Source organism: Staurois parvus, unplaced genomic scaffold (genome assembly GCF_062004578.1).
Source record: "Staurois parvus isolate SC_StPar_1 unplaced genomic scaffold, SC_StPar_1.0 ptg001181l, whole genome shotgun sequence".
Lineage (NCBI taxonomy): Eukaryota > Metazoa > Chordata > Amphibia > Anura > Ranidae > Staurois > Staurois parvus.
Genome location: NW_028318977.1, coordinates 3398702 through 3416852, shown reverse-complemented (window position 1 = coordinate 3416852; position 18151 = coordinate 3398702). Strand labels below are relative to the sequence as shown.

Sequence of the window (18151 nt, the reverse complement as noted above, 5' to 3'; positions counted from 1 at the left end):
AATATCATAAAGAATAGAATAAAACAGAATAGAATAGAAAAGAATAGAGTAACAAAGGAGAGAAAAGAATTGAAAATAAAAGGTAGAATAGAAATAGAATGTAAGGATGACCTTTTCTACTGACCAGCATTGCAGTAGAGCACTACATGGACAACCAGTGTAATGGGGGCATTTTCCAATGACCAGCAGTGTAATGGAGCACTACATGAACCATCAAAGTAAGGGAAGGGCCTTTTCCGCTGATCACCAGTGTAATGGAGCACTACATGGACAATCAAAGTAAGAGGAGCCTTTTCCACTGACCAGCAATGTAATGGAGCACTACATAGACCACCAGTGTAAGGGGGACCTTTTCCAATGAACACCAATGTAATGGAACAATACATGGACCACCAATATAGCACTTTTACACAGACCACCAATATAAATTTCTCTGTCTGCATTTCTTTTCTAATCATAGTTACTTAAAGTGTTACTAAACCCAGGACCCTGCATTCACTATATCCGCTCTCCCCGGACCCTGCATTCACTATATCTGGTCTCCCCGGACCCTGCATTCACTATATCTGGTCTCCCCGGACCCTGCATTCACTATATCCGCTCTCCCCGGACCCTGCATTCACTATATCTGGTCTCCTCAGACCCCGCATCCACTATATCTGGTCTCCCCGGACCCTGCATTCACTATATCCGCTCTCCCCGGACCCTGCATTCACTATATCCGCTCTACCCAGACCCCGCATTCACTATATCTGGTCTTCCCGGACCCTGCATTCACTATATCTGCTCTCCCCGGACCCCGATTTCACTATATCCGCTCTCCCCGGACCCCGCATTGACTATATCTGGTCTCCCCGGACCCTGCATCCACTATATCTGGTCTCCCCGGACCCTGCATCCACTATATCCGGTCTCCCCAGACCCTGCATTCACTATATCTGGTTTTCCCAGACTCTGCATTCTCTATATCTTTTCTCCCCGGACCCTGCATTCACTATATCTGGTCTCCCCGGACCCTGCATTCACTATATCTGGTCTCCCCAGACTCTGCATTCACTATATCTGGTCTCCCCGGACCCTGCATTCACTATATCTGGTCTCCCCGGACCCTGAATTCACTATATCTGATCTCCCTGGACCCTGCATTCACTATATCCGGTCTCCCCGGACCCTGCATTCACTATATCCGGTCTCCCCGGACCCTGCATTCACTATATCCGCTCTCCCCGGACCATGCATTCACTATATCCGGTCTCCCTGGACCCTGCATTCACTATATCTGGTCTCCCCGGACCCTGCATTCACTATATCTGGTCTCCCCGTACCTGCATTCACTATATCTGGTCTCCCAGGACCCTGCATTCACTATATATGGTCTCCCACAGTACACACAACATGGGAGTGCAATTATTTTAGTAAATATAAATTGCTAAATACCTTTTCTCATCAGCAGTTAGAGCAGTCTTGTGACTTCTATCAGTGTCCAGCAGAGCACTGGTTGAAGCTGTAGGAGGAGTTTTCTTTCTGCACTAGGAGGATGCAGGACCCCCGACCTCTGTCTGGACAGCACTGATTGACCCAGTGCTTATCACATGCACTCTCCCAAGAAAAAAAAAAACAACCTCTCTAGCAATATAGACCAATCGGAGCATGTGAGTTCACAGGATATAGGAGATAAGAGTGGGGCACTGGAAGAACGGAAGGATCAGAGAAGACAGGATCAAACAGCCTTTTTACACATTGCAGAGGATTAACCCCTTAGGTTCCACAGTGAGTATAACAAGCATGCTTTACCGCATATACACACTGATTGTACTGTTGTGGGTTTAGTAACACTATAAACAATGAATTAATGCTGTGATATTTCATGATTCTTACCTAAAATAAGCTAGACGTTATATTAGCTATGTAAGCCATATGCTTTTATTATTATTCTATACACACCTTACTGATCATGCCCTTGCACCATGAGCTGTAGGTACAATCACTTTTACCACCTGTTTCCATGGCCTGAACATTTGTTTGAGGGTTCCTTCTTGTTTTAAAGGTTGATCAAGGCTGATCTAGAGGTATTTAATCAACTTTATGGCAAGTGAAAGGCGTGAACAATTAAAACCTCTGAATACTTTAGACACATTAGACACAGGTAACCATGCTTTTTTTTTATTTTGGTAACTTTTGAAAAGAAAAAGAAAAGTAAAGTAAAAGAAAAATGATATTATATTAAATTAATTGACTGACCGGACAGCACTACAAAAAAATTAATTATATTGCACAGGAAAAAAAAATAAATAAAATTTATATATATATATCATAATAAAATAATGAATAATGGTACAATTTAGTGCAAACATCTTCTCTCCAATAAATATGTTTTAGTGTTCAGGTTCTGTCTCCATAAGATAATGTAACATTTGGGCAGAAATATACAACCTAAGACTCCGGCACTGGAGCTCAGTATGGTGAATATCTCCACAGCCACCATGTACTTCCCTCTGGTGCTCAGATAGGCCGGGATCATGGCAATCCACACACTGCAGAACATCAGCATGCTGAAGGTGATGTACTTGGCCTCATTAAAACTGTCCGGTAATGTCCTCACCATGAAAGCCAGAACAAAACTCACAGCTGCCAGAAACCCCATGTAACCAAGAACAGAATAAAACCCAATAACTGACCCTTCATTGCACCGAACGATGATCTTGTCCTGATAAGAAGAGGTATCCAGATCCTGGAACGGAGGAGAGATAGACAACCAGATGGTACAAATTATTACTTGAATGGATGAACATGAGATGACTATGGAGTTACAAAGTTTGGTTCCAATCCAATGTTGCCACAGACTGCCAGGTTTGGTGACTTTAAAAGCTACATAGACAATGATGGTTTTGGCAAGGACACAAGAGATGGCAATCGTGAAAAGGATTCCAAATGAGATTTTTCGTAACAAGCAGGATATATCAGTAGGACGTCCAAGGAAGAAAAAAACACAGAGGAAGCTCAGCATGATGGAGACCAGAAGGGTGAAGCTCAAGTTCCTGTTGTTGGCTTTTACAATGGCCGTGTCTTGGTGTGAAATAAAAACCAGTAATATCATTCCAGTAATAGTGCAAAGAATGGAGGAGGACAAGGCAAAGGTGATTCCTATAAGGTCCTTAGAGTAAGACAGGAACTCAAACAGTTTCGGGACACACAGATCCTTCTTCTCATTAGGCCATTCATCATATCTGCATGGCTGGCAGTTTTCACTATCTGGAAGATAAAAAAGGAAACATAAATGATGTTCCATATCAATCACTGATGTATAGTTGATACAATTTTCTTGATTAGAATGTTGGTTGATTAGCAGTTTGCAAGTTTTTTTTTTTATTTTCAAAATAAATAAATATAAATTGATCATAAAAGTCTAAATTTATACATCCCCCCTCCAGTCCATCATGAATGCTGCTGCCAGGCTCATCCACCTTACCAACTGTTCAGTGTCTTCTACCGCTCTCCCTTCACTGGCTTCAAATAAAATTCAAAATACTGACAACTTACAAAACCAACCACAACTCTGCCCCCAGCTACTTCACCAACCTGGTCTCAAAATATCACCCAAACTGCTCTCTTCGATCCTCCCAAGACCTTCTGCTCTCTAGTTCCTGTGTCACATCCTCCCATGCTCGCCTCGAGGACTGCTCCCGAGCTTCTCCCATCCTGTGGAACTCCCTACCCCAATCTATCCAGCTATCTCCCAATCTATCCACTTTGATGATCTCTGAAAACCTCGCTTTAAAGAAGTCTATCCTGCTTCTAACTAGTAAACTGCCTCTTATTTCCTCCATCAGCTCATCCCCTCACAGCTATTACTCTTTTTATCACTCAACCCTTCCTCTTAGATGTAAGCTCTAATGATCAGGGCTCTCTGCTTCCTCCTGTACCAATGTGTATTAAAACTGTAATGTCTACGTTTATTTTGTAAAGCGCTGCGCAAACTGTTGGTGCTATATAAATCCTAAATAATAATAATAATAATCACGGTGTCTGGCAAAATATATTTGTCTTGTAGACTAGATGACCCCATCCATACTGTCTGCATACTTCAGTTATATTCTCTAATTGTGCAGTTGTGTACTTCTTTTAGATATAATTTATCATAAAATGATTTGAGAAGATGAGCAAATTCTTTTTTTTACAAAAATTTCCTCCACTCAAATCCATTAATTCTAAAATATGATATTGTCATCAAATGGTTAATGTTAACCAACAACTCATGCTTGAAAACTCATAAACAAGTGCACAGTTCCTGTAATGTCATCCAGAAGTCAGTCAAGCAAAAAAGGGGAGTTGGAAGCTTTGGTGGACGAAGAGCACTATGATTTTATTGGTATTGCTGAATCTTGGCTTCATCCTTCACATGACTGTTCTATTAATATTCCTGGCTATGCTCTCTTTGGAGAGACAGGGGAAATAGGAAAGGTGGTGGTGTCCGTCTCTATGTGATAAGTGATCTCAAAGCGAGTGTGAAAGAGGACCTAGTTCATGGAGAGTGTGATGAGGCTGAAGCATTATGGGTGGAACTGCACATGGGGGTGCGTACTAGAAAGGTAATCTTTGGAATTTGTTATAGTAGGTCACCCAGTGTTAATGAGGAGATCGGGGCTCAGCTCCTTGCACAGATAGGGCTATAAGGACTGGGTCAGTGATAATAATGGGGGATTTTAACTACCTGGAAATGGACTGGAGTAATGGTACTGCAGAAACAGTTAAAGGGCAAACATTTATAAACCTATTACAAGACAATTATATGGTACAGTTCATAGAGGCCCCAACTAGGAATGATTCTCTGCTGGACCTGGTAATCTCAAACCATGTAGAGCTTATTACTAATGTTCAGATGAACATCTGGGTAGCAGTGACAATAATATGATCTCATTTAATGTTAGTTGTAAACAACAAGGAGATATGGGAAGGATAAAAACACTCAACTTTAGGAGAGCAAATTTTCCAAAGTTGAGGGTTGCTCTCCAAGACTTAGACTGGGAGGGAATATTGGCATCGATGAACACAGAACAGAAATGGGAGTTCTTCAAAACCACTGTATGCAAACGCACTGCAAAATATATTCCCATGGGTAACAAGTTTAAAAGACTGAAAATAAAACCTATGAGGCTCACAGCCAAAGTTAAAACAAAAACCTATATTTGATAAGAAAAGAGCTTTTAAAAAAATCTAAAATGAAGGAACACTATCATCATTTAATCATTACAAGGATTATAAAAGAATATATAAAAAGGAAATAAAGGCCTCAAAAATTCAAAAGGACCTATAGATTGCAAAAGAGAGAAAGACAAACCCAAAGAAATTCTTCAAATATATTAATAGTATATATGTATGCCATTTATACATTAATATAGAGTGGGTGACTGGGGACAAAGAGAAGGCAAATATATTAAATCCCTTCTTCAGCATTGTGTATCCAAAGGAGCATGGGGGAGCTCTTGTCCATAATGGGCATAGTATTGTCACAGCTCCAGATGATCCACATTGGCTCACAATTGATATAAAGAATCTGCACCGGATGGCATACACCCACGGATCCCCCAAAAATTGAGCTCCGTCATTTCAAAGCCGTTGTTTCTAATTTTTGGAGACTCTTTAATGACTGGCATAGTATCAATGGGCCTATATTTAAAAAGGGGTCAAAGTCTTTAAGTAAATATAGATCTGTTAGTTTAACTTCTATAGGTAGTAAGATACTGGAGAGTTTAATAAAAGACCACATAGATGAGCTTTTGCTAGAAAAGAAACACATTTTAAGCAACAGACAGCATGGATTCATGAACGACAGAAGTTATCAAACAAATCTGATTTCTTTTTATAAAAAGGTGAGCAAAACCTTAGACAAAGGAGTGGCTGTGAATGTGATATACTTGGACAGAGGGGTGGCTGTGGACGTGGTATACTTGGACAGAGGGGTGGCGGTGGACGTGGTATACTTGGACAGAGGGGTGGCTGTGGATGTGGTATACTTGGACAGAGGGGTGGCAATGGATGTGATATACTTGGACAGAGGGGTGGTGGTGGACTTGGTATACTTGAACAGAGGGATGGCCGTGGACATGGTTTACTTGGATTTTGCAAAAGTGTTTGACACAAATCCCCACACATGACTAATGTGTAAAGTAAAGTCTACAGGCTTGGAAAAATCAGTTTGTAAATGGATCAAAAACTGGGTAAATGTCACGTCTATGGTAGTGAGCTCTATAGGTCCACAGCTTGGGGTTCCCCAGGGCGTGGAGCCTAAGCCCCAGCCTGCTTGTTCACCAGGGCCCCTAATGGTGGGGATGGACTTGCAACAGGCTGCGACCAGATCGCGCCCCCCAGGTACACCCAGCTGAGGTGGAGGAGACTGCTAGCGGGAGCAGGGTACAACAGGAGAAGACGCAGGGAATCCAATGGGCAAGCCAAGGTCAGGACAGGCGGTAAACAAGCAGGGTCAGGAACAAAGCCAGGGTCGGTGCACAGATAGACAACACAGGATTCACAGAGGAAACACATGGGAGCTCCAACAACATGAAGTTGCTCAGGCAAAGTGGGACAGACTGAGCATGTCTTAAATAGACAAGCCAGCTAGAAGGCGGCCCAGGAAGTGATGAAAGGGAAGGATATAAAACCCAGGGAATAGCAGACGATGCCCACAGGTGAGCACAGACAAACACACATGTGAAGGAATCAAGAGCAGCAAGGAGGTAAGGATAAACACACAAGAGGCTGCAAGCTATCTTGTGACAGTACCCCCCCCCCGTCTTACGAGGTCTCCCCACTTTATTAGGGCCAGGCTTAAGGGGAAACTTCTGATGAAAAAATTCCACCAGACGAGGTGCAGAAACATCAGTAGAAGGAATCCAACACCTCTCCTCAGGTACAAGAGCTTCCCTCTGATTCCTTTTGATGAATTTAGAATCCAAGATTTGCTTGACTTCATACTGATCTGAAGTACTCGCTATTGGGGAAGAATGATGATGACAGGAAAATTTGTTGATGATATACAGTCTCAGAAGTGAAACATGGAAAACATTAGGGATTCTCAGATGTGAAGGGAGGTGGAGTTTGAAAGCAACAGGATTGACCTGGCGAAGGATGGTAAGGGGACCAATGAACCGAGGAGCAAATTTCATAAAGGGTACCCGTAAATGGATACTCCTGGTAGAGAGCCAAACCTTGTCACCAGAGAAAAATTTGGGACTCACCCGGTGATGACAATCTGCAGCTACTTTGTACTTAGAAGCTGACAGATGTAAGCTCTTGGAAACATTTGCCTCGGAAGGAGTAAGAATAGGAGAACATATGACAGGAAACTGGGTTGGAGCAGACAACAATAACCAGGATAAAGGGTCTGGTGATGAGGCTGCCATGGAGGGCACAGGAGTAGGTGTGAAGGCTTTGATTTGTACAGTGGGCAAAACAGGCTGTGCAGAACAGGAGCCTGGGGTAATACAAGGAACAGAGGGCACTGTAGGATGTATGGGGGCAGGACAGGGGACAGAGGGTACAGTAGCTACTAATGTGGAAACCACGGCTGGATCCAAAGCAGCTGAAGGGAGTTTTGGGGTCTCAGCATGCAGAGCACATGAATTTGGGAGCTCAGATGGTACAAAGGTCCCAGATGTTGGGACCTCCACCCATCCAGAGGCTACAAGCTTGTGACAGTAAAATATTGTATTCATAGAATATTGGTTAATGGTTCATACTCTGAATGGTCTAGGGTTATTAGTGGTGTACCCCAAGGTTCAGTGTTATTAGTGGTGTACCCCAAGGTTCAGTGTTGGGACCCTTAATTTTGAATGTTTATAAATGATACATACTAGGGCACAGGTATCAAACAAAAGGCCCGCGGGCCGAATCCGACCCTTCAGGCCATTTCATGTGGCCCTTGCACCTCTCCTTCCGGTACCCCCTTGTCTCCGCTCCCACCTTGTCTCAGCAATTGGCAGCAGAGAGGAGAATAGAACTCCTCTGCCAAGTCCAACACCTCTCAGTGCAGCTGCAGCACCCCCTTATCTGTTGGTTATGTGTTATAGAAGACACTGGTAGTGATGAGGCAGAATTCAGGCTTTACTTGTGTGGCTTAAGTTACAACCATACAGAGCACATTTCAGCAGATTGTATAACAGTGGTAGCAGACATATTACTTCCTGAAGATAGAGAGGAACCAACAAGTTTTCAGATATGCACAACTGATAACCTTAGTGTACAGTGTCATCTACTGGTCAAGTGTTAACATACAATACTATATAGTACATGCTGTTGTATCTCCAACATTATCTCTGCCTCCCATGATCTCAAAATTCAGCAGACTCTGGTAACTGACTCCACTTTTCCTCTGCTCCTCCTCCAGTCCTGCACTTTCTACTTTCCAGATCTGCCCCCAAAGGCGGTGCACTGTGATGTTAGGGAGGGTGAGGGATTCTTGACATCTGATGTAATGGGGGGGTCAGGTACTCTGGATATCTAGTTTCACAGACTTTGAGGGCTCATAATGCTGATATGGCCCATGATGAAATGGAGTTTGACACCCCTGTACTGGGGGAGTACAGCTGGGGGAATCAATGGTGGAGAAGGATCTGGGTGTTTTGGTAGATCATAGGCTTAGTAATGACATGCAATTCCAAGCTGCAGTTTCCAAAGCAAGCAAAATCCTTTCTCCAGACTCCAGACAGAGAAATATATAATTTCCCCCAGTAAAAATCATTAGTAAGTCCTCATATGGAATATGCAGTTCAGTTTTGGGCACCAATTCACAAAAAGGATTTTGGGGAACTGGAGAAAGTACAGGGAAGGGCAACCAAACTGATAACAGGCATGGAGGAGCTCAACTATGAGGAAAGATTAAAGAAACTGATTTTATTCTCTCTTGAGAAGAGGGGATGAAGAGGGCTGTGATCAACATGTAACTAGAACCTTTAGGGCCCCGATGCATGAAAGGGCCCCCCCCAATCCCCGGTTGGGACCCCTCCATGGTGTTAGAACGCCAGGGCCTGCTTGCGATTGTGACCTTTGTGACCCAGGTATTTCCGTCACTGATGTTAGTAGTTTTTTACCATTTTATTTATATATTTATTGTTTTACAATTTTATTTAGCATTTTTTTTTACAATTTTTTAGGAGTTGGGGGTTTTGGTGAGATATCTGATGTTTCACCTTTGAGACGAAGAAGGGAGATAGAGGACAGAGCCCACAATCTCTATCTCTGCAGCCCCAGGTGCACATAATGAATGGACTGGAATAGCTCTGTTCAGAGCTTCCCGTTCATTCATAAACTGAAGCATAGTAAATACAGTATACTATGCTTCAGTTATGAATGAACAGAGTCAGTGATCGGTAGTAGTCAAGGAAGGGGCCAGTAAATTACACATTTACTAGCCCCTTCCCCAATCTCCATCCTGAAAGCATTCCCTAGCAGTGCTGTAGGGCAGTGGTGTATTTAGGTTTTGTGCTGCTCTAGGCAACACAAAAATTGTCTGCCCCCACAGACACCGACCAACACCCCTGCCCCCACCTGAGAGAGCCTTCCACTACCCCCTACCTCAGCGATAGAGAGAAAGAAATGCATTATCATAGCTCCAAACATTCCTGAGAATGAGAGTCAGGCTCTACATACCTCATCAAGCAGCCTGCAATCTTTCTTGGATCCCACCTGGTTCCCATGGAGTGCATGTCCCTTCTTTCATCCCTTCTTCTGGGGGGAGGTTCTTCCCCCCTGAAAATTGCCCCTCTAGGCAAGTGCCTTGTTTGCCTTGTGGTAAATACACCCTTGCTGTAGGGTATGGGGGGCTGGAGTATACATGAGCACGATCACAGCAGGAGGTAGATAGGAGGGGCTGCAGAGTGGCATGTAGAGGAATCTATCCCATCTTTTTTCCTCCTGCAGCTTCTGAAAGGCTGCAGTAGGAAAATGCTGGGAATCATTTCCTATGTATATGATGCCCCCGCGCCCTTCCTATCCAGGTGCAGAGGGGGCCACATGGGCCCCCTGGAGCAAGGAGCCAGGTCACAATTGCAACCCCTGCAACCCCTGTACATATGCCTCTGTCTGAGATAGAATAAATGTCCATATACCGCTGAAATTGGATATCTCTCCCTCTGAGCACTGGACACAGTCATAGCAGCAGGCATGGATTCCAGATCTCAGGACCTTCCTGGTTCCTGGCAAACAGTTCTCTGAACACTGAGACTTCGGGATCTACAAATAAGGAAAGAGTCTACAGAGAGTCACATGATATACTGACTTTTCTCAATGCCACTACTCAAAAATTTTTTACAGTCACAATAAAGGAATAATAGGGACTTACACACATGTATCAATAGGATTGGTAGTGTGGCAGCATAAAACAAAGGGTGAGGGAACTCTTCCAATGGGGAAACCTGCTCTGGTAACAGCCATCTTATAGGGAAATACCTTCACTTTACAGAGAAATGTATGCTCTCTTTTTCTCATGTCTACAGGACATAAAGGGAAATATCTCTAATGGGACAAAAAAAATAACTTAGATACACTTTAAATCCTATGAAATTTAAGAACGTATCTCACATTATTATTTTTGCTTTTCCACACAATGTTCTCTGCCTTGATGGAGAAATTCTGCTGAGATCCATTTGTCATGAAGGTTCTACCAACTTGTCTTAGAAGTAGAGAACCATTGTTTAAGGGCTTCCAATTCATAATTCTGAACGCTGTGACAAGTTCCCCATTCTCTTCAAAAAGTAGGTTACCCTTCAAGCTTCTCAGACTTTTGACATAATAATAAAGCTAATGAATTAGGAAAAAGAAAACAAAAATGAAAACAATTCATACGGAACCTAGGCTTCCTATACAGAAAGCAACCTGTGATCGGATACTGTGGACAAGCAACAAGGACAAGAGATTTAACCAGTTCCTGCTCAACCGTCAGATGTCCATAGGTAGCTCTCTCATTCTGGGTGGACTGCATATGATGTCCTCCCCAGAATGTGCCTCTTGCGGGACCCACGGGCTGTGCTTTAGCACAATCTGTTTCCCGCTGTGTCCACCGGACACAGCCAATGACAGATCAGTGTACTGGGCCGCTACCAGTACCATGTGATCGCTGTGACCAACCACAGAAGATCACATGACAGTTGTACACAATGGATGACTTTCATTCATGCCATTCATTGTGCACTATTGTGTTGCTTGCTGTGATTGGTCACAGTGATCACATGGTACAGACAGGGCTAATCACAGCTCATCTGTACCAAGTGATTAGCTTTGGCCAATCACAGCTAATCACAACAAAACATACTGAATGAATCAATATATTTTAGTAAAAATGATTGTTTATAACAGTGAAATTCACTGTTATAAGTAGAGATGAGCGAATTATTCAAAAATTTGATTCGGCTGATTCGCCGAATTTGCGGGAGAAATTCGATTCGATGCGAATTTAACTTATTAAAAGGGTTTCTAGGCTTCAGAGAGCCTTTATATTAGCGCAGAACACTGTACCTTTAATTTAAATGCCCTTGGAGTCTGCTGGGGAAGAGAAATAATACTGTCAGTCAGTATGACATGCAGATGAGTGCCGTCGATCTTAGAATCACCGCACACTTCACTCATTTGGGCAGTCACGGGGCACGACGAAGAAGAAGAAGAAGAAGAAGAAGAATGAAAAGAAGAATGAAAAGAAGCAGAAGAAGAATGAAAAGAAGAAGAAGAAGAATGAAAAGAAGAATGAAAAGAAGAAGAAGAAGAATGAAAAGAAGAAGAAGAAGAATGAAAAGAAGAAGAATGAAAAGAAGAATGAGAAGAAGAATGAAAAGAAGAATGAAAAGAAGAATGAGAAGAATGAAAAGAAGAATGAAAAGAAGAAGAAGAAGAATGAAAAGAAGAATGAAAAGAAGAATGAGAAGAATGAAAAGAAGAAGAAGAAGAATGAAAAGAAGAAGAATGAAAAGAAGAAGAAGAATGAAAAGAAGAATGAAAAGAAGAAGAAGAAGAATGAAAAGAAGAAGAAGAAGAATGAAAAGAAGAATGAAAAGAAGAAGAAGAAGAATGAAAAGAAGAAGAAGAATGAAAAGAAGAAGAAGGAGAATGAAAAGAAGAAGAAGAAGAAGAAGAAGAAGAATGAGAAGAAGAATGAGAAGAAGAATGAAAAGAAGAATGAAAAGAAGAAGAAGAAGAATGAGAAGAAGAATGAAAAGAAGAATGAGAAGAATGAAAAGAAGAATGAAAAGAAGAAGAAGAAGAATGAAAAGAAGAATGAAAAGAAGAAGAAGAAGATAGAAAAGAAGAAGAAGAAGAAGAATGAAAAGAAGAATGAAAAGAAGCAGAAGAAGAATGAAAAGAAGAAGAAGAAGAATGAAAAGAAGAAGAAGAATGAAAAGAAGAAGAAGAAGAAGAAGAATGAAAAGAAGAATAAGAAGAATGAAAAGAAGAATGAGAAGAAGAATGAAAAGAAGAATGAAAAGAAGAATGAAAAGAAGAAGAAGAAGAATGAAAAGAAGAAGAATGAAAAGAAGAATGAAAAGAAGAAGAAGAAGAATGAAAAGAAGAAGAAGAAGAATGAAAAGAAGAATGAAAAGAAGAATGAAAAGAAGAAGAAGAAGAATGAAAAGAAGAAGAATGAAAAGAAGAATGAAAAGAAGAAGAAGAAGAATGAAAAGAAGAAGAAGAAGAATGAAAAGAAGAATGAAAAGAAGAAGAAGAATGAAAAGAAGAAGAAGAATGAAAAGAAGAATGAAAAGAAGAAGAAGAAGAATGAAAAGAAGAAGAAGAATGAAAAGAAGAAGAAGAAGAATGAAAAGAAGAATGAAAAGAAGAAGAAGAATGAAAAGAAGAAGAAGAATGAAAAGAAGAAGAATGAAAAGAAGAATGAGAAGAAGAATGAAAAGAAGAATGAAAAGAAGAATGAGAAGAATGAAAAGAAGAATGAAAAGAAGAATGAGAAGAATGAAAAGAAGAATGAAAAGAAGAAGAAGAAGAATGAAAAGAAGAATGAAAAGAAGAAGAAGAAGAATGAAAAGAAGAAGAAGAAGAATGAAAAGAAGAATGAAAAGAAGAAGAAGAAGAATGAAAAGAAGAAGAAGAAGAATGAAAAGAAGAAGAATGAAAAGAAGAATGAAAAGAAGAAGAAGAAGAATGAAAAGAAGAAGAAGAAGAATGAAAAGAAGAATGAAAAGAAGAAGAAGAAGAATGAAAAGAAGAAGAAGAATGAAAAGAAGAATAAGAAGAATGAAAAGAAGAAGAAGAAGAATGAAAAGAAGAATGAAAAGAAGAAGAAGAAGAATGAAAAGAAGAAGAAGAAGAAGAATGAAAAGAAGAATGAAAAGAAGAAGAAGAAGAATGAAAAGAAGAAGAAGAAGAATGAAAAGCAGAATGAAAAAAAGAAGAAGAAGAATGAAAAGAAGAAGAAGAATGAAAAGAAGAAGTATTCCAGTACAGCAAAAAGTGTATCTGCAGAGAGCTCCGCTATTTCTGACAGTTCTCTGACAGTTCCTTCACATTTACAGCGGTTGAAACATTGTATCTATTTATTTCCGAATAAAAACATCTGTATCCTAAATGGAAACAAATAGATACAATGTTTCAACCGCTGTAAATGAACTGTCAGAACTGTCAGAAATAGCGGAGCTCTCTGCAGTGACACTTTTGCCGGCTGATCGGGAAAAATTCGATTCGTGCACCCGAAGTTTGCTAAAATTCGGATTCGATGCGAATCAAATTTTTCCTGATATTCGAAACGAATTCCACTTCGCCAGGTTCGATTCGCTCATCTCTAGTTATAAGCAATCATAGGGTGTAAAAAAAATCCCCAGAGTAGTACAATGCTACTATGGTAACACTGTATTGCTCTAGTGACAGTATGTAAAAAAATAGTTTCAAAAGAGGAAAATGTAATAAGCAAGAAAATAATATTTACATACGGTCAACAATTAGTATCCCTGATCATGCCACACTAATGATGAAGCTGTACTGCACATGTGACAAAAAAAGAAACTGAAAACAAAATAAAAAAAAATTCTTCCTTTTCCAAATAATTATGACAAAAAATTACAACTTCAAAAAACTCACCATGCCTCTTACTATATACCTTGGACTGTCTACTATCCATAAAGGGGTCACTTGGGAAATATTTGTACTGTCCTGACATTTTTGGGCCTCAAAAAATGAGATCGGCTACCAGTACAGCAGGACTGATAGATTTTCAGATATATACCCCATAGTTTGTAAACTCTATCACTTTCCTACAGACAAAATAATATACACTTTGTTTGGTTTGGTTATGTTGAGTTACTTTGAGTTTGGTTATTTTTAATAAAGAAATGTATCAGAGTACATTTTGGCCTAAATTTATGAAAACAGATTTATTTCCAAATTTTAGAGCAGAAACAAAGAAAAACATGTTTTTTTTTCAAATTTGTTGTTCTTTTTTTATTTATAGAGCAAAAAATTAAAAAACTCAGTGCTGATTAAACACCACCAAAAGAAGGCTGTATTTGTTTAAACAAATTGATAAAAATGTAGTTCAGATCCAGTGTTGCATGAATGTGCAAGTGTCTTTCAAAGTGCGACAATACTGAAAGCTGAAAATTGGCCTGGGCAGGAAGGGGGTGAAAGTGCCTCGTATTGAAGTGGTTAAAAAGAACACATCTATTATTATTATTATTATACAGTATTTATAAAGCGCCAATAGTTCGCTCAGCGCTGTACATTACAAAGGGGGACAGAACATGTGACAGAACAATAACAATACAATGCAAAACATGAGGGGATCGAGGGCCCTGCTCTTTCGAGCTTACAATCTAGGAGGGAGGGGATAGTGGTACAGGAGGAGATAGCTGTGGGGGATGGAGTGGTAGGAAGAGTGGAGGAGGTCGGCAAGTTAGCAGGGGGTGGGGTAGGCTTCCCTGAAGAGATGGGTTTTTCACGGTGCGCCTAAAGGAGAGGAGAGTAGGTGATAATCTGATGGGTTGGTGCAGGGAGTTCCAGAGGATGGGTGACACCCTGGAGAAGTCCTGGAGGTGGGCATGGGAGGAGGAGACCAGGGAACTAGAGAGAAGGAGGTCTTGTGAGGAGCGGAGTGTGCGTGCTGGGTGGTACTTGGATATTAGGTCGGTAATGTAGTTCGGGGCAGTATGGTGGACGGCTTTGTACGTCAGTGTTAGGATTTTAAATTTGATCCGTTGCGCAATCGGAAGCCAGTGGAGGGATTGGCAGAGGGGGGTGGCGGAAATGGAGCGGTTGGAAAGGTGAATGAGTCTGGCAGCCGTATTCAGGATGGACTGAAGCGGGGATAGCCAGCGGCGAGGCTGGCCAGTGAGAAGGGAGTTGCAGTAGTCGAGTCGTGATATGATGAGGGAGTGGATGAGCTGTTTATTGGTTTCTGGGGTTAGGAACGTGCGGATTTTGGCAATGTTGCGGAGGAGGAGCCTGCATGAGTTAGTTAAAGATTGTACTTGGGGCTGGAAGGATAGGTTGGAGTCCAGAATGACACCAAGTACTCTGGCCTGCGGGGCGGGTTTGATGGTGGCGTTGTTGGATGTGATGGAGAAGTCAATGGGGGGTGGCGTCCCGGCTGGGGGGAAAGACAAGAAACTCGGTTTTGGAGAGGTTCAGTTTAAGGAAGTGGAGCGACATCCAGTCTGATATGTCGCTCAGTAGGTGTGTGATTTGGGCAGAGACTGAGGGGGTGAGGTGGGGGGTTGAGAGATAGATTTGTGTGTCGTCAGCATTATGGAGAACTATTTATTCCAACAACCTAATATTTATGAAAGTAAACCTAATCACTAAAATCTCATAAATAGCAAAGTATTTTATTTATGGTACTTATATAGTACCATCAATTTACACAAGGAGCGTACAATATAAGGTCCCTAATTAAATTTCATACATGCACATACTAGGGCCAGTTTATGGTGCCATTGGAATTGACCCTAATGCTGCCAGGTGGAAGTGCTAACCATTTATAAACTGTGCTGCCCAAAGTAATTTCAAAAGGGATGCTGAATAATTTTAAATCTGTAACTTCCATTAAAACAATTGCTGGTGATCCCACCCTGAAGTTACATATTCAGACACGTCCCGGTGTAGGGTGACAACTAGAGATGAGCGAATTATTCAAAAATTCGATTCGGCTGATTCGCCGAATTTGCGGAATAAATTCGATTCTATGCGAATTTATTCGCTGCAAATTTAACTTATTAAAAGGGTTTCTAGGCTTCAGAGAGCCTTTATATTAGTGCAGAACACTGTACCTTTAATTTAAATGCCCTTGGAGTCTGCTGGGGAAGAGAAATAATACTGTCAGTCAGTATGACATGCAGATGAGTGCCGTCGATCTTAGAATCACCGCACACTTCACTCATTTGGGCAGTCACGGGGCACGACGAAGAAGATGAAGAAGAAGATGAAGAAGAAGAAGAAGATGAAGAAGAAGAAGAAGATGAAAAAGAAGATGATGAAGAAGATGATGAAGAAGAAGATGATGAAGAAGAAGATGATGAAGAAGAAGATGATGAAGAAGACGAAGAAGAAGAAGAAGATGAAGAAGAAGAAGATGAAGAAGAAGAAGAAGAAGAAGAAGAAGAGGATGAGGAAGAAGAAGAAGAGTATGAGGATAAAGAAGAAGAAGAAGAAGAAGATGAGGATGAAGAAGAAGAAGAAGATGAAGAAGAAGATGATGAAGAAGATGATGATGAATAAGATGATGAAGAAGAAGATGATGAAGAAGAAGAAGATGAAGAAGAAGAAGAAGATGATGAAGAAGAAGAAGAAGATGAGGATAAAGAAGAAGATGAGGATGAAGAAGAAGAAGAAGAAGATGAGGATGAAGAAGAAGAAGAAGATGAGGATGAAGAAGAAGAAGAAGATGAAGAAGAAGAAGAAGAAGAAGAGGAGGATGAAGAAGAAGAAGAAGAAGATGATGAAGAAGATGATGATGAAGAAGATGATGAAGAAGAAGATGATGAAGAAGAAGAAGATGAAGAAGAAGAAGAAGAGGATGAGGAAGAAGAAGAAGAGGATGAGGATGAAGAAGAAGAAGAAGAAGATGAGGATGAAGAAGAAGAAGAAGAAGAGGATGAAGAAGAAGAAGAAGAAGAAGAAGAAGAGAATGAGGATGAAGAAGAGGATGAGGATGAAGAAGAAGAAGAAGAAGAGGAAGAGGATGAGGATGAAGAAGAAGAAGAAGAGGATGAGGATGAAGAAGAAGAAGAGGATGAGGATGAAGAAGAAGAAGAAGAAGAAGTAGGATGAAAATAAGAAGAATTCCAGTACAGCAAAAAGTGTATCTGCAGAGAGCTCCACTATTTCTGACAGTTCTCTGACAGTTCCTTCACATTTACAGCGGTTGAAACATTGTATCTATTTGTTTCCGAATAAAAACATCTGTATCCTAAATGGAAACAAATAGATACAATGTTTCAACCGCTGTAAATGTGAAGGAACTGTCAGAGAACTGTCAGAAATAGCGGAGCTCTCTGCAGGGACACTTTTTGCCGGCTGTAGAAGGGATGAAAATTGGCCGATCGGGAAAAATTTGATTCGTGCATCCGAAGTTTGCTAATTTTCGGATTCGGTGCGAATCAAATTTTTCCTAATATTCGAAACGAATTCCACTTCGCCAAGTTCGATTCGCTCATCTCTAGTGACAACACTATCTCCCAATTGTCCTCTTGTGTTATCATGCTGTCTCATGCTCCTCAGTAGAGACATCCATTTTAAAAAACCCTATGTAGGCATGATCCACTGTTCTGACCTTGAGGATACCCATCCTAATATATGCAGGCTGTTAGGAATCATTGTTATATAGTGTTTTTGACATTATATTCCATGTAATTATTCTAAAAATTTCATAGTGAACTGTTCTGTTTCCAACTTTGATAAACTATTTTATATCTTTCTCTCTATAGCAGTGCTCTCCAAACTGGGGTCAGATGCGGCCCTTTGGCTTGCATTTTTCTGGCCCTTGAAGCACTTTTCCTCTCACTGATATTGGATACTATTCCTCCCATTGACACCAACAATGGGGCACTATTCTTCCTACTGACACCAACAATGGGGCAGTATTCCTGCCACTGACACCAATGATGGGGTACTATTCCTCCCACTACCAATGATGGGGCACTATTCCTCCCATTGACACCAACAA

The 18151-nt window shown here is 41.0% G+C and overlaps 1 protein-coding gene across 1 annotated transcript in view; it reads right to left on the bottom strand.

Moving 5' to 3' along the window:
• Positions 1–2341: 2341 nt before the first annotated feature.
• The window catches only part of LOC149438851 (vomeronasal type-2 receptor 26-like), a 72717-nt gene continuing 56907 nt past the window's right edge, over positions 2342–18151 (bottom strand). The window contains exons 6-8 of the mRNA XM_089659659.1: positions 10576–10794; positions 10104–10227; positions 2342–3252 (exon numbers count right to left, since the gene is read on the bottom strand). Of these exons, the coding sequence (XP_089515785.1) occupies positions 2342–3252; positions 10104–10227; positions 10576–10794 (1254 nt within the window). The remainder of the gene's footprint in view (positions 3253–10103; positions 10228–10575; positions 10795–18151) is intronic.